Consider the following 13,961-nt stretch of genomic DNA (forward strand, 5'->3'; position numbering starts at 1 on the left):
TTTGGTAGATTTTCTTTGATTTACACCTTCACGTAGCCCTGTGTTCATAGAGAATAAGATTGATAGAACTGAATAATCAGACTTTCAATTCTTTGAAACATTTTGACAGAACTGGTTCGGTAAAATGAATCAAACTTCACACCACTAGTGGAGCAGAGCTGTGGAAAGTAGCAACTGATTGAAAACTTTTCTCTAAGTCTGACGATTTCAAAGGATTACTTGACGTTACCATCTTCTAATGTAGTTAAAGGATCCTGTAGCTCAAGATATAAACAGATTAAAGAAAGTTGGCAACCCCTTCAAGTTCAGATCAGAACATTTTCACACAAAATCAGGAAACTATCAACAACAGCCTGCTCCAAATAAAAGAAATAGATCTAAAAGCTCAAGCCACCTCTTCTTTGGAAACCATGATCCCAAGATGACCTCGCTTCCAGAGGTCAAAAAAGAACAATCATCAGAAACTTGATGTCTATGGCAAAAGCTCAAAAAGATGTTGGTACTCGCGCCATCCCGGCTGGGGTCTTAAATAGGACAGGACAGATTGGGAGAGATGAGGGAAGAAGAGCTGCTGCGACTCAACCTGACACAACAGAATTTATACTGACCTCAGATGTGAGGCCTTCAGAACTGAGGACCTCCTTCACCTAAACTCCTTTTCGTTATTCCCCCCTCTGCTGTCCCTGAGGGTCTTTAGGGTCTTGAGGAAAACGCTGTAGTGAGGTTTTGTCGTAAGAGAGTAATATTCAGATTGTAGTCACTGTAGTATGTTGTCTGCTGCTGCGCCGGTTATTTCAATACTGAAAGTGACATTCAGCTGAGATGTGCTACGCCAGCGTTTTTCATATTGCTAAATCTCTATAGTGGATACTCCATGCGGTGCTGTTTAAGAGCGCACAGGTTACCTTTCCAGGAATCACAAGAATAATACTGGAATAGTAGGCTTATACTGCCCCCTAGTGGACGTGAACATGAAGTGCTTTTTGGAGCCTATATATATATATATCCAATAAAATTAATGTCCATAATGACATCATAATAACATTAATGTCAATCATAAATAAAAAATGTATTAAATAACCAGAATTAAAAGTCTAATAAAATTAATATCTAAAATTAAATTATAATAAACTTAATGTCCAGAATGAAGGTTTAATAAAATTGATATCCAGAATCAAATCATAATAAACTTAATATCCAGAATGAAGATGTAATAAAATTAATATCCAGAATAAAGATCTACTAAAATAATATCTAGAATTAAATAATAATCAACTGAATATCCAGAATGAAGATCTTATAAACTTAATATCTAGAAAAAAATAAAAATCAACTTAATATCCATAATGAAGATTAATTAAATTAATATCTAGAACTAAATAATAATAAACTTAATATCCAGAATGAAGTTCTAATAAAATCAGTAACTACAATTAAATCATAATAAACTTAATGTCCAGAATGAAGGTTTAATAAAATTGATATCTAGAAGAAAATTATAATAAACCTAATATCCTGAATGAAGGTTTAGTAAAATTAATGTCTAGAATTAAATGATAATAAACTTATTATCTGGAATTAAGGTTTAATAAAACTAATATCTAGAATTAAATGATAATAAACTTAATATCCAGAATGAATGTCTAATAAAATTGATATTTAGAATTAAATTATAACAAACTTAATATCCAGAATGAAGATCTAATAACATTCATATCTAGAATTAAATAATAATAAACTATCTAGAATATCTAGAATAAAGTTTTTTAAAAAGGTATCCAGATAGGAGGTATAGCAAATAAAGATCATATCTCAAGGCAGATAACTTGACCAAACTTACTGTAAATAGATCTTAACAGTCTAGTATTTATAATTTAATAAAAACTTGAAATATTACGTAAAATATGTTTTGGTGTCTAATATATAATACTTACATCTACACAGAAGTTATAATTCTATATAAAATAGGAAATATTATTCATATCACAGCGGAACAGCCGTGTATATCCAGTTGTATCCATTTGTGATTGCACCACTTCTGTAGTCTGTAATTGTAGACGTCTGTTTTAACAGAGCTGATAAAGATAGATAAGGAAACGTTTTGTGGTTTAATATGTCTGTCTGTCTCAGATCCTGATGTCCGAGCCGGGGAAGCTGCTGCAGAAAGTGAAGGTGTGGCTGCAGGAATACTGGAACATCACTGACCTCATGGCCATCCTCATCTTCTCCATCGGCATGGTGCTCCGCCTCCAGGACCCGCCACTCATGAGCTACGGGCGGGTCATCTACTGCGTCAACATCATCTACTGGTACATCCGCCTGCTCGACATCTTCGGAGTGAATAAATACCTGGGCCCCTACGTCATGATGATTGGCAAGATGGTGAGGGCTTCTACACTGTCAGTCCATCAGTAGTTTGCCTCAGAACAGAGGGGAATCTAAAGGAGAAGAACCTTAAATACAAGATGTTCTACTGTTTTCTATCTTCTATTCCTACATAATTCTAGATGTGTTGTTTCACAGCTGTTTGTTTATTATTCTAACAATCACAGATTAACTGCAGAGTTTAAATAAAACTATATATTTTATTATTATTGCTCATTTATGATCTATAGTTCAATTAGAATTACATTTATTATGAAATATTAATTAATTATAATGAAGACCCCTTTAAAAAGGTTCGTATGTGAGCTTTCACTTCAATTCCTCACACTCAAACTACTTAACTTGTGTATTAGTTTCTGAATAATTCATACTAGTTTCTAAAAAGTTAGTAGCATTACTCTTAGCAGTTGCTGAATAATTCACAGTAGTTACTGAATAATCCATAGTTATTGAATAATTCATAGTAGTTGCTGTTTAATTCATAGTAAGTACTGTTTAATTCACAGTAGTTACTGAATAATTCATAGTAGTTACTGAAGAATTCATAGTAGTTTCTGAATAATTTACAGTGGTTACTGACTAATTCATAGTAGATACTGAATAATTCACAGTAGTTACTGAATAATTCATAGTAGATACTGAATAATCCACAGTAGTTACTGAATAATTCTTAGTAGATACTGAATAATTCATAGTAGTTGCTAAATGATTCATAGTGGTTACTGAATAAATCATAGTAGTTACTGAATAATTCATAGTAGATACTGAATAATCCACAGTAGTTACTGAATAATTCTTAGTAGATACTGAATAATTCATAGTAGTTGCTAAATTATACATAGTGGTTACTGAATAAATCATAGTAGTTACTGAATATTTAGTAGTAGATCTGAATTGAACAATCAATAATATGTACTGAAAAACTAATAGTATTTGCTGAGTAATTTAGTGTTTGCTGAATAATTCATAGTTGATACTGAAAAAAATCATAATAGTTTCTGAATAATTCATAACAGTTCATGAACAATCCTTTGTGAATAATCTGTATTAAATAATAATAATAATAATAATAATAATAAACTTGGATCTGTAGCCTGCGAGCTTAGCTAGCATTACTTTGCTAGCATTACTTCAGCCAGTAGTAACAAGTTTGATTTCACCAGTCACTCAACTTTGCTCCCTCAGATGTGAGTCATTATCATCTAAACTTGCATCAGTGAAGCTTCAGTCAGCCAGAATTTAATCTGTTCTGTGGTGAACAGAGCTGTTAGCATGCTAGCTTAACTAATGCTCAGCAGCTCCTCTCTCCCAGTTAGCAGCACCATTTAAAATTAAGACATTTATCAAACTACTTGAGCTTTAGCGGTGTTTCTCTCCCTCTCTGCAGATGATTGACATGATGTACTTTGTGATCATCATGTTGGTGGTGCTCATGAGTTTTGGGGTGGCACGTCAGGCCATCCTGAACCCTAACGAGGACCCCTCCTGGATGTTGGCACGCAACATCTTCTTCATGCCCTATTGGATGATCTATGGCGAAGTCTTTGCTGACCAGATTGACCGTAAGCTGACCGTCTAACCTATTTTATTTGTTGTAGTAGAAAAGAGAGCTGCCCAGTAAGCCTGGTTTGGACGCATGTGCTATTTTGAAACTACAGCCATGTTTATTTCTGGAATAAATTCTTTTTTGGACCACTCGGGTTCCCATAGATATTGTAATCCAACATTTTTGTTGCGTATTGAAAGATTTAGAATTCAGGAAATGGTTCTGATCTATAATTAAGCCATATAAGGATGCACTACCGCTCAGAAGTTTAGAATAGCCAGTCTTTTTTATCATTTTTGTTATTTTGTACACAATAATAACTTACAGTATGTAGCGTAGACACCAAATATGTATAATGTTTATTGTATTTTTCAATATTTCAGGCAGTTTGAAAACCAGAAGATGTTGTTAAGTGATAAATAATATACTATAATTGTCTAAGTACAATCATTTCTTGCCAAGCCTTACACTTTTGAAATGTGAGTCATTCTGGCTATTCATTTTATCTTTATCTAGCATTAAGCTTCTATTAGAATTTATTAGAACTAAAGCAGCTTTATTTGGGACAACATAACACTCAAGGTCATCACTGGCAAGGGTCAGTACATAGACAGGCAGGTACAGTCCAGGCAAATCCAAAATTGCAATCTGGAGCAAGAGTCAGAACATGATGAGACACAGTCAAGAAAGGCAGTACATCCAGAGCGGGATGCTGGCCAACAAAGTGATCTAGAATGTAAGCAAGACAGGACGGAGCCTGGGTCAGGGAGAGGGCCAGGGATGGAGCCTGGGTCAAAACGAGTGCCAGGTATGGAGCCCGGCTCAAGACGAGAGCCAGGGACAGAGCCCAAGTCAGGACGTGGGCCAGGGACAGAGCCCGGGTCAGGTTGTGGCCCAGGAACAGAGCCCGGGTCAGGGCGCGGGCCAGGGACAGGGCCCGGGTCAGGGCAAGATCCTGGTTCAGGGTGAGGGACAGGGATGGAGCCTAGAATTGTAGCAGGGCCCAGATTAATGACGTGTTCAGTGGTGGAGACAGCAAGCACTGGGTCAGCACCAGAGACAGCAGGTCATGGGTCAGCACAGCAGACAACGGGCACTGGGTCATCGGCGGAGGTCAGTTGAGTGGTGCACTGGGAAGCTAGCAAAAAAATGTATTGGAACTTCCTTCTTAATATTAAGGAATATCAATGGAACTTTATTTGGCATATAAGTGTTGTTATAATTTAATTATGGATATTCATATTTTCATCATTTTTACTGTAGTAGTAAAAAAACATTAATATAGCACACTGTACCTTTAAAGCATCAGGTTTCTCTGTGTGAAGCTTGTGGACTTTGGCATTTGTTAGTTTACCAGCAACTCACAGTTTTCCGTTCTGACGTAAGCTGTTGTGAGAGAGTTGAATGACTTTACGCTAATGGGACCGTGTGCGCTATCAACATGAGCTTAGGGTTTCATTCCTTAACCCTCTGCTCATGGAAAAAAAGGTTTCTTCTCAGAATCATGTGAGTCAGTCAAATGTTTAAAGGGTTTCTGGGACGCAGTGATAAATAAACACACAGTAAGACAAATATATTTCAAACAGCAGAGATGTTTTTGTGCATTTGTGTGAGAAACTATGACTATGGACATTTAGAGTGCTTGGGACTGGGTATGTATGTGGACCAGAGAATTGATTCTCATTTGAGGTTTGAGGTGAAGTTCCATTCAGGAAAAACAATGTGTCGATGTGACTCATGGTAGAATATTTTTCTTTCAGCCCTGATTTACTTCATGTGTTTCTCAACATCATGCTTTGGAGGGTGATTCAGAACGACCAGGGTGAAGAAACAAACTGATCATTCGGGCTGTTTGAAATATTAATGGTTAACACTGAAGATCGCCATATGAAATGGAGAGGCCCCTCGTATGTGAAGGCCAGAAGAACTGGAGAACTTTGTCCTTGGAAGGAAGTTGGAAGAATATTACTTGAACTTGAAGACCTGATCAAGAAGTGTCATAACCATGACACCAATGTTAACTCTGAGTTATAGGAAAAGAACTGCATAGGAAAAGAACTGTGCTGACTGTGTGGTTCCATTAATTGGCCTTCAAGCTGCAGTAACTTGATTAAAGCTAAAGCAGGGATGGGGAACTGAGGGCCGGGGTCCAGCACATTTTGCTGATTTGCTCTACCAACTAAACCTGGCAATTAATGGGTGAAACCATGGGTCCTTGAGAAGGAAGATCACCAAACTGTGCTGGACTCCGGCCCTCCAGAGTTGGATCTCCGCACCCTGCTTTAAAACCTAATTCAAACTCTGGCCATCAAATGTTTGGGGATACTTAGCTTGTGAATACTGCCAAATCCTCAGCATTTTATGTCTTTGACATCAGCTCACATCATATGCTTTTAACAACAGTTTGGAACAGGTTATGGAGTGGAGTGTTGCCACAGATGCCTAAAATATTAGTGAACAGCTGTGTAATAGCTTTGCAGGTATTTATTTATCTTCAGCACTTTGCAAAAGTCACACCTTTTATTTCCAGTTACAAAGACCACTAATTATGAGTTATTCATTTTTCCAGCAGAAAACAAATTACACAGATCAACTAAATCTAATTTTTCTAGTGTGTCCACTCTTTGGCTTCATTAAAGCTTCTATTTTTTTCATGAAAGCTGCTTTCCAGTTTTTCGAAAAAAATCTGCAGGGATATTTTTCCACACCTCCAAAGTTCAGCCGTAGAAGTTGGTTGCACTTTCTGCTTCTCATGATCCAAGTAATAACACACACACATTCAGTTCTTTTTGAGAGCTGGACTCTGGGGTGGTCAGTCCATTGTCTTTTTCTTTTTCAATCTATTTTCTTTTCTCAGCTACAGCTACACACCCTTTCAGACCCATAGCACTTATGTTGTCTTCTCACAGTGGAAGGATGGCTAAGCATGTTTTCAGATCTGAAGCAAGAGTGGAGCTTGATTTTCTCCTTTCTCTCAAATATGAAAGCTTTAAATGCTGTTTATCTGATGGGGGCAGTTTTGGTGGTCTACCAGGTCTTGCTCAGGTCTTAGGAATCCCATTTTCTCCTGTTTTGTTACATTTTCCATTGGCTTTCTCTTTCCTTATGCAAGGGGATGATCTTATATCTAATCTCCTCAGAAATATCTCCTGAAAAATGAATAACTTGTACTTAATGGGTTTCCTCCGGGTACTCCGGTTTCCTCCCACAGTCCAAAGACATGCAGTCAGACCAATTGGACATGCTAAATTGCCCCTAGGTATGAATGTGTGGGTATGTATGTCTGTCTGCTCTGCGATGGACTGGCGACCTGTCCAGGGTGTATCCTGCCTTCCGCCCAATGACAGCTGGGATAGGCTCCAGCACCCCACCGCGACCCAGAAGGATAAGTGGTTTAGATGATGTATGTATGTATGTATGTATATGTATGTACTTAATGGCTGCTTTAAATGGGCATTAAATAAATGAAGAGTGCACAGTACAGTAGTGTCAGTGGTTATGCTGATGGACAAAAAAGACACCCAGTTGCTTCACTGCCAGGGCTGAACTCGTGATCTCCTTACGATAGGGCCAATGTTTAGACAGTTGTGCCATTCAGGGGACCTATAGACCTTTTGTAAGTTCGCATACACCATCATAGGTTTCTCCCAACTGAGAAATAGGCCAAATTTGATGAAATGGAGACTAATGCAAGGATAAATGCTCCAGATGATCTATAAACCATTCTCCCTTTCAAGAAAAGCAAATTCATTTCTTTTTTTTTTTTGCAATGTATCATATATTTCACACTGTATATCACCACCACACTGTTTCAAGAACCTAAAATTGCAGTGCGACCTCTCGCAGAACTATAAAAAAAACATATACCCCCCACTAACTGTCAGACCACACTGTTGTACACCTATATGTATGTTTAGATCCTGGTGATATGGAGTTGAATGTGGAATTCATATTAGGCCTATAGTATGCTTGAGTTTTAATGCATGTGTCTGTGTATATACAGTTGTGAGAAAACTGTGCCCTCTTTGGAATTGTCTGGATTTCTATATGAATGAGGCCGAAAATGTAATCTGGTCTTTCTCTACGTTATGCTGATATAAACAGTCTTGTTTAACAAACAACACCATATCTTCACTGAACAAGTGGTTGACAGACACTTCATCAGAAGGGGGGTTTCCTAGTCTTTAAATCAGACAATCCCACTCTAGAGACTACAGTGGCACCACTGCGGGACGGTAGAAGGCATATTAGCAAAAGATATAGTGAATACATTTTTTCATTTTGGCCAAATGTTATGATTAAACATCAAAAGTATATATACTCTAAGTCCAAAACAGCTGCTCATCATAGGTTTCTTCTGAAATCAATGGTATTAACAGGGTGTTTGTCCCTCTTTGCTGTAGTAACAGTCTCTACCCATTGGGGAAGGCTTCACTCTAGATGCTGGATCATTGCTGCAAGGATGTGATCGCATTCAGCCTCAAGAGAATTAGTAAGGTCAGGTACTGATGCCCCACAGACCAATGCTGGAGGGGCTTTATCCTCCACTAGCCGGTACTTGGGTTGGACATGGTGACCTTAGGCTCATGTGTGGCTGCTCCAGAGCATCCTGCTCTATTAGCAATGTTTATACATGGCGATTATACAAGGTAGGTGTGCGCAATTGAACACCTGTGTCAGTAATGAGTGCACTTAAAAGTGGTTAAATTCGCTAATTAAAAAGGCCATCTGGATGCATTTGGACACACATATCAAAAGTTAAACACTAAAGTTATATATTCAACAGGACATTAAATAAACCAGCAAGGGCTTCACTTCAAAACCTTCACAGTAGCATCTCAGATGGATAGTAGTCTACAAACGTTAGTCACGTGAAAGCCCTACAAATCCTTTGCTACCTCAAAAGCTAAAACTTTATAATGTTATTTTGACCTATAACCTCATATAGCTTAAGCTAATCCAACTTATGAATCACTTGGTCACTTGTAAGTTATTAGCTAATGGCAACTTGACCAATAAGCCACATTGTTAACTATTAGGCTGTTGTTATTTGGATAGCTGGTAACATTAGCTGACCTCAAGTTTCCGAAAGTGAGAATTTCTAGCAGCAGCACCACACAGCAGCCGTTTCATTGTATAAGACCAACCGGCATGATGATGCAAGAACTAACACTGTATGTCCAAAAGTTTGCAGACACCTGCTCATGCAGTATTTCTTCTGAAATCAAGGCTATTAATAGGGAGTTTGTTCCCCCTTTTGCTACAGTAACAGCATCTACTCTTTATTGCATCTACTCTTTACACTAGATGTTGGAACATTGCTGTGAGGATTTGATTGCGTTCAGCTGCAAGAGCATTATTGAGGTCAGGTACTACTTTTGGATGATTAGTTCTGGATCAGAAATGCCGCTTTAACTTATCCCAAACATATTGGCTGGAGCTTTATCACTCCAGAGAACGCAAATCCACCGCTCCACAGTCCAGTGCTGGGGGGCTTTATACCCCTCGTGCCAATGCTTGGCAGTGGGCATGGTAACCTTAGGCTTATGTGTAGCTGCTCCAGAGTGTCCCATTCTGTTGGCAAAACTTTTCTATGGAGACTGTAGAAGCTGTCCAAGTGAAATTAAATACCTGTGTCAACAACTGGTGCACATTAAAGTAACTGAATTCACTAATGAGAAGGAACGTCTGGATACTTTTCCACACATAGTGTATATTTTATTATATCCTCATCGACACTGAACAGCTTTTTTGGAGAACTTTTTTTAAGACTTCCCTCTCATTTGGCAATCTCAGAGTTGCTGGTGCACTAAACATGCAGAAGCCACCAGTGGGATTATTTTTTTAAGCATGAGCAGAAGCTCAATGCTCACTAGTGTATGTAGAAAATCCTAGCTGATATGATTAGTGGGACTTACTGACTTGGGTGAAGAATGTTAAATGTAAGGAGTAACAAAGATTCTACTACCCTGAGGTGAACCTCTAGAACACTGGTTCCCAGTCCTTTTACTGGAGTACCACTGTACCGCATAGTTTTCCCTGCTCCAAAATACCTGTTTCAATTAGTCAGGTAATTAGCAAGGCCTTCATCAGGTAATTAGTCAGGTAATTAGCAAGGCTGTGGATCTCAAGGACTTTAGTTTGACATTTGCTGTTGATACTGTATGTGTTTATGATTCTGTCAAAAAATGACAATCTAAAGAAGGCTTTGACAGTCTCTTTTCTGTATTTCTGGTGGAAAAAGGCATGATGGTACAAGAACTTATATTTTATTAAATCCTCATTGGCATTGGAGAGCTTTTTTTAGTGATCAGCAGTCTGGCCTAGGTTCTAAGTGGGGGGCACAGGCCCCTCCAGGTCCCACCAGGACCTATCATAGCCACACAGTACATTATAAAAACCTTAATTCCAAAAAATTTGGGACAGTATGTGAAACCATTATCAGTAAATGCTATTCATTGTTGCATCCTTAAATGCAAGTTAAGACAGTATAAGCTGTATATCAAAAACGCCCTTTTCTGGGCTTGAGCTCAACAGAAATTGACTGATGTTCAGGGGAACATGTATTGTGGTCTGACAAGTAAACCTTTTAATTGTTTATGGAAATAATGGACTTCAAGTTCTCCAGGCCAAAGAAGAAAGAACAATCTGGTAACAATCAGCATATATGACATTAATAACTTGCAGATCTATGAAGGCACCATTACTGTACAACATACGCCGCCTTCTAGACAACGTCTTTTTCAGGGACACTTTTTCCATGCTTATGTCAGCATAACAACCGCAAGCCACATTATGCATGTGCTACAACAGCATGGCTTTGTAATCAGAGAGTGCATCTGCTAGATTTAGGGTGTTAGGGTGCTAGATGATACTGCAAAATTATATGTGTGTTAGTTGTTGAATAAGACTGTCTTTGTTATTACCACTTAGATGAAGATCAGCTCAGTCATTCCTACAGAATCACAGATAATTCCAAAGGATTCAACTTTTTCTCACAACTGTATACCATTTGGGAGTTGTGTGTGGGTGCGTGAATATATGTGTGTGTATGTTTGCTGAGAGGTGGATGGCCCAAAGACAAGAGAGCTGAAATAACACTGTCGTTCTTTGTTTCAGATGTGAATAGTAGGAAGCTACAGAACAGGCCGAATGAAAAACTCTGGCTGGTCGAAAATTACATTCGAGCTCAAGGAACTGGGCGTAACAGTGGTCCATCCCATATAGGCAATTTTCAAATACATATAAATCGATTGAATTTTTCAATAAGAGTTCCCTCACCAACACCATTCCAGTTTCACCATGCCATGCCATCCACTTCACCATCTCCCCCTAGCGGGCGGGGAGAATACAACACTCGTGCACAGCACTGCACGGCAATCGAAGCGTGTTTCCATGCCGGGGATTCTCTTTAGAGAATCTCTTTTACACACTGAAAACTCGTCACCAAGAGATGATACGCCAGATTTTTGTGTCTGATCTCTGTCATGGAAACCTGATGATGCTGAACCCATCCCCAACCCACCATCCACGCTGAATGATTACTGTAGCACTGCACGGTTCGCCAGCTTCGAAGCAGCTTGCCAAGAGCAGTACTACTACCATTCATTCTAAGAGTACTTCACATCCACCCGGCCTTGCATCAACAGACTGGGTTGACAAACATAATTGATACGCACTTGTTTCAATATTGCTCAAACGTAGCTCAATGGTCCTTACATAAACTTAATGTAAGGCTTACTTTTTAAAGCTCTGTATGTATTTTTTTCCATATACAAATACAAAGATTTGTATAATGTGTTGGCACAAAGGCCAACACCAATTCCCCAGACTCCTCCACACATTCGTCACCTCTCCTCATCAGCAAATGTTTTTTCATGTGGTTCAGTTGTCAGAGTTTTTTGACAGATCTGAATTTTTTAGCGCAAAAATTTACGATTTGAACACAAATTCAAGTTACTTCAGTTCTCTACCTTTGGGCTTCCGAGTGTGAATCGCAACAGTAAACGGAGATCCGCAAACATGAACGCTCACGAGTGTGACTGTCTTTTTCCTGAAAGCCACAGCAACTGAACCATCCCTTATGGAAAAAACGTACAATGTATTTTCAATACATTTTGCACAATATCCAGCCATCTTTTATGAGATCGCTACACTCTGAAGCGTCAATATATTTTAAACATCGACAAATATGTTTAAATATATTGGAGAGTGTGATTTTGCATTTGACAAATATATTTTGAAATATATTTCATCTCAGTTGCCATTTGGGTTCTCACTCCTTATCGCTCTTCTGAAAGCTTTGTTGGCCACGTGCCAGTGAAAAACGAGAGCGATAAGAGATTGACAGTGTTTCACGTCATTTCGGCTGTGGTTTCTGTTTGTGTGGTTTCTTTTTTCGTTTGGTTTTTAAGTTCGGCACATCTCGAGTGTTTGTCTCTCATCCACACGTGGAGATCATGTTAATGCTAACTAATGCTGTCTCTCTATAGCACCATGTGGACAGAACATCACTACGGAAGATGGCACCATTGTGCCACTACCCCCATGCAAGACTGGCGCATGGATCGTCCCTGCCATCATGGCCTGCTACCTGCTCGTGGCTAACATCCTTCTGGTCAATCTGCTCATCGCTGTCTTCAAGTATGACTCACCATCCTTCTTGGTCATGGTTACCATTTATATAATATATTGCTGGAACTAGAAAGGAACAACTGGATTGTCATGTCGGCCAGGACAACAAAAAGCACATAATCACTGATGATTACCACTTGCAGGCCAATCCTTATGAACCACAGGGGCATTTCAGACTAAAACTAATATGTTAATATGTTATTTGTCATGTTATGTGTTAGTCTGTGGCACAGCACTGCACCCCTTAGCCTCATCAGTTGGACCGGATGTGTTAGTCTTCAGCGTTCTCTCATTATGCATTAAGTGAATACATCACACAACCATTGGTAATCCCTGTGGTGTCAACCAATTATGACTCCTAACTAAGCCTACAATCTACAAGCTACTGAACACAACCAAGCTAGCATTAGTGTAACTGTTACTTCTGTTGTTGAACAAAACTGTAAGGAAAACAGTGACACTTCTTCAGTCAGAGAAAAGAAGCCAAACTGCGTTAAGATATCTGGATTCCCATCTACCTTGCTGAGTGCAGCTTTAACCCTGGATACCTGATGTAAGGTATCTAGATTGCCAGGTAGTTACTTTGCTAACTGCAGCTTTTAGTTTGTTGCCTTCATCTGAGTCATTTCTGTCACTCAAGTAATCTGCTCTCTGTATTATAATGATGATTTTAAGACAGTTACCACAGCTATGTGGCTGCTATTATTCGGCATCCTGGAGTACCCCTAGTTTTTTTTGTCGAAAAGTTTCTTGCACCTAGAAGATACATAATCAGAAGTGGGTTTCCTAGTCTTTAAACTGGAAAATGTCACTGTAGAACTACTGCAGTACCACTGTAGAAGACAAGCATGTTTCTAACAGATGTAGAGATGGTTACATGTTTCATTATGGCCAGAACGTCCCTTTAAGTCAAAGACACATTTGTGGGTAGTTTTTTAAGTGGCAAAGTCGCTTGTAACTTCAGCATATTATAATTTGTCTGTCCTCTTAGCAACACATTCTTCGAAGTGAAGTCCATCTCTAACCAGGTGTGGAAATTTCAGCGGTACCAGCTGATCATGACCTTCCACGAGCGCCCCGTTCTTCCTCCTCCCCTCATCATCTTCAGTCACATGACCATGGTTCTGAAGCACCTGTGCTGTCGCTGGAGGAAGCACGATGATGATGAACGAGACTTTGGATTAAGTGAGTGACCAGTAGCACAATCTTTCATTACATCTGTGATGACAATTTTCTTAACATGCCTGAATCAGCTTGTTATCTAATTATGTAGCTCTTTGTGAATAGAATCAAGCGTGCTCAAGCACAGGAAACACTTGACTAACAGTGTAGTGAACAGTGTTCTGTCCATCCTGAATTTGTGCAAGAGAAAGAGAAAAGAAATACTGGGATATAA

General features: G+C 38.9%; 1 protein-coding gene across 1 annotated transcript in view; it reads left to right on the forward strand.

Moving 5' to 3' along the window:
- Positions 1 to 13,961, forward strand: part of trpm3 (transient receptor potential cation channel, subfamily M, member 3) — a 193,677-nt gene that overhangs the window by 177,077 nt on the left and 2,639 nt on the right. The window contains exons 20-24 of the mRNA XM_036598475.1: positions 2,131 to 2,382; positions 3,773 to 3,947; positions 11,051 to 11,143; positions 12,424 to 12,574; positions 13,557 to 13,750. Of these exons, the coding sequence (XP_036454368.1) occupies positions 2,131 to 2,382; positions 3,773 to 3,947; positions 11,051 to 11,143; positions 12,424 to 12,574; positions 13,557 to 13,750 (865 nt within the window). The remainder of the gene's footprint in view (positions 1 to 2,130; positions 2,383 to 3,772; positions 3,948 to 11,050; positions 11,144 to 12,423; positions 12,575 to 13,556; positions 13,751 to 13,961) is intronic.

The sequence above is a fragment of the Colossoma macropomum genome, unplaced genomic scaffold (genome assembly GCF_904425465.1).
Source record: "Colossoma macropomum unplaced genomic scaffold, Colossoma_macropomum, whole genome shotgun sequence".
Classification (NCBI taxonomy): Eukaryota; Metazoa; Chordata; class Actinopteri; order Characiformes; family Serrasalmidae; genus Colossoma; species Colossoma macropomum.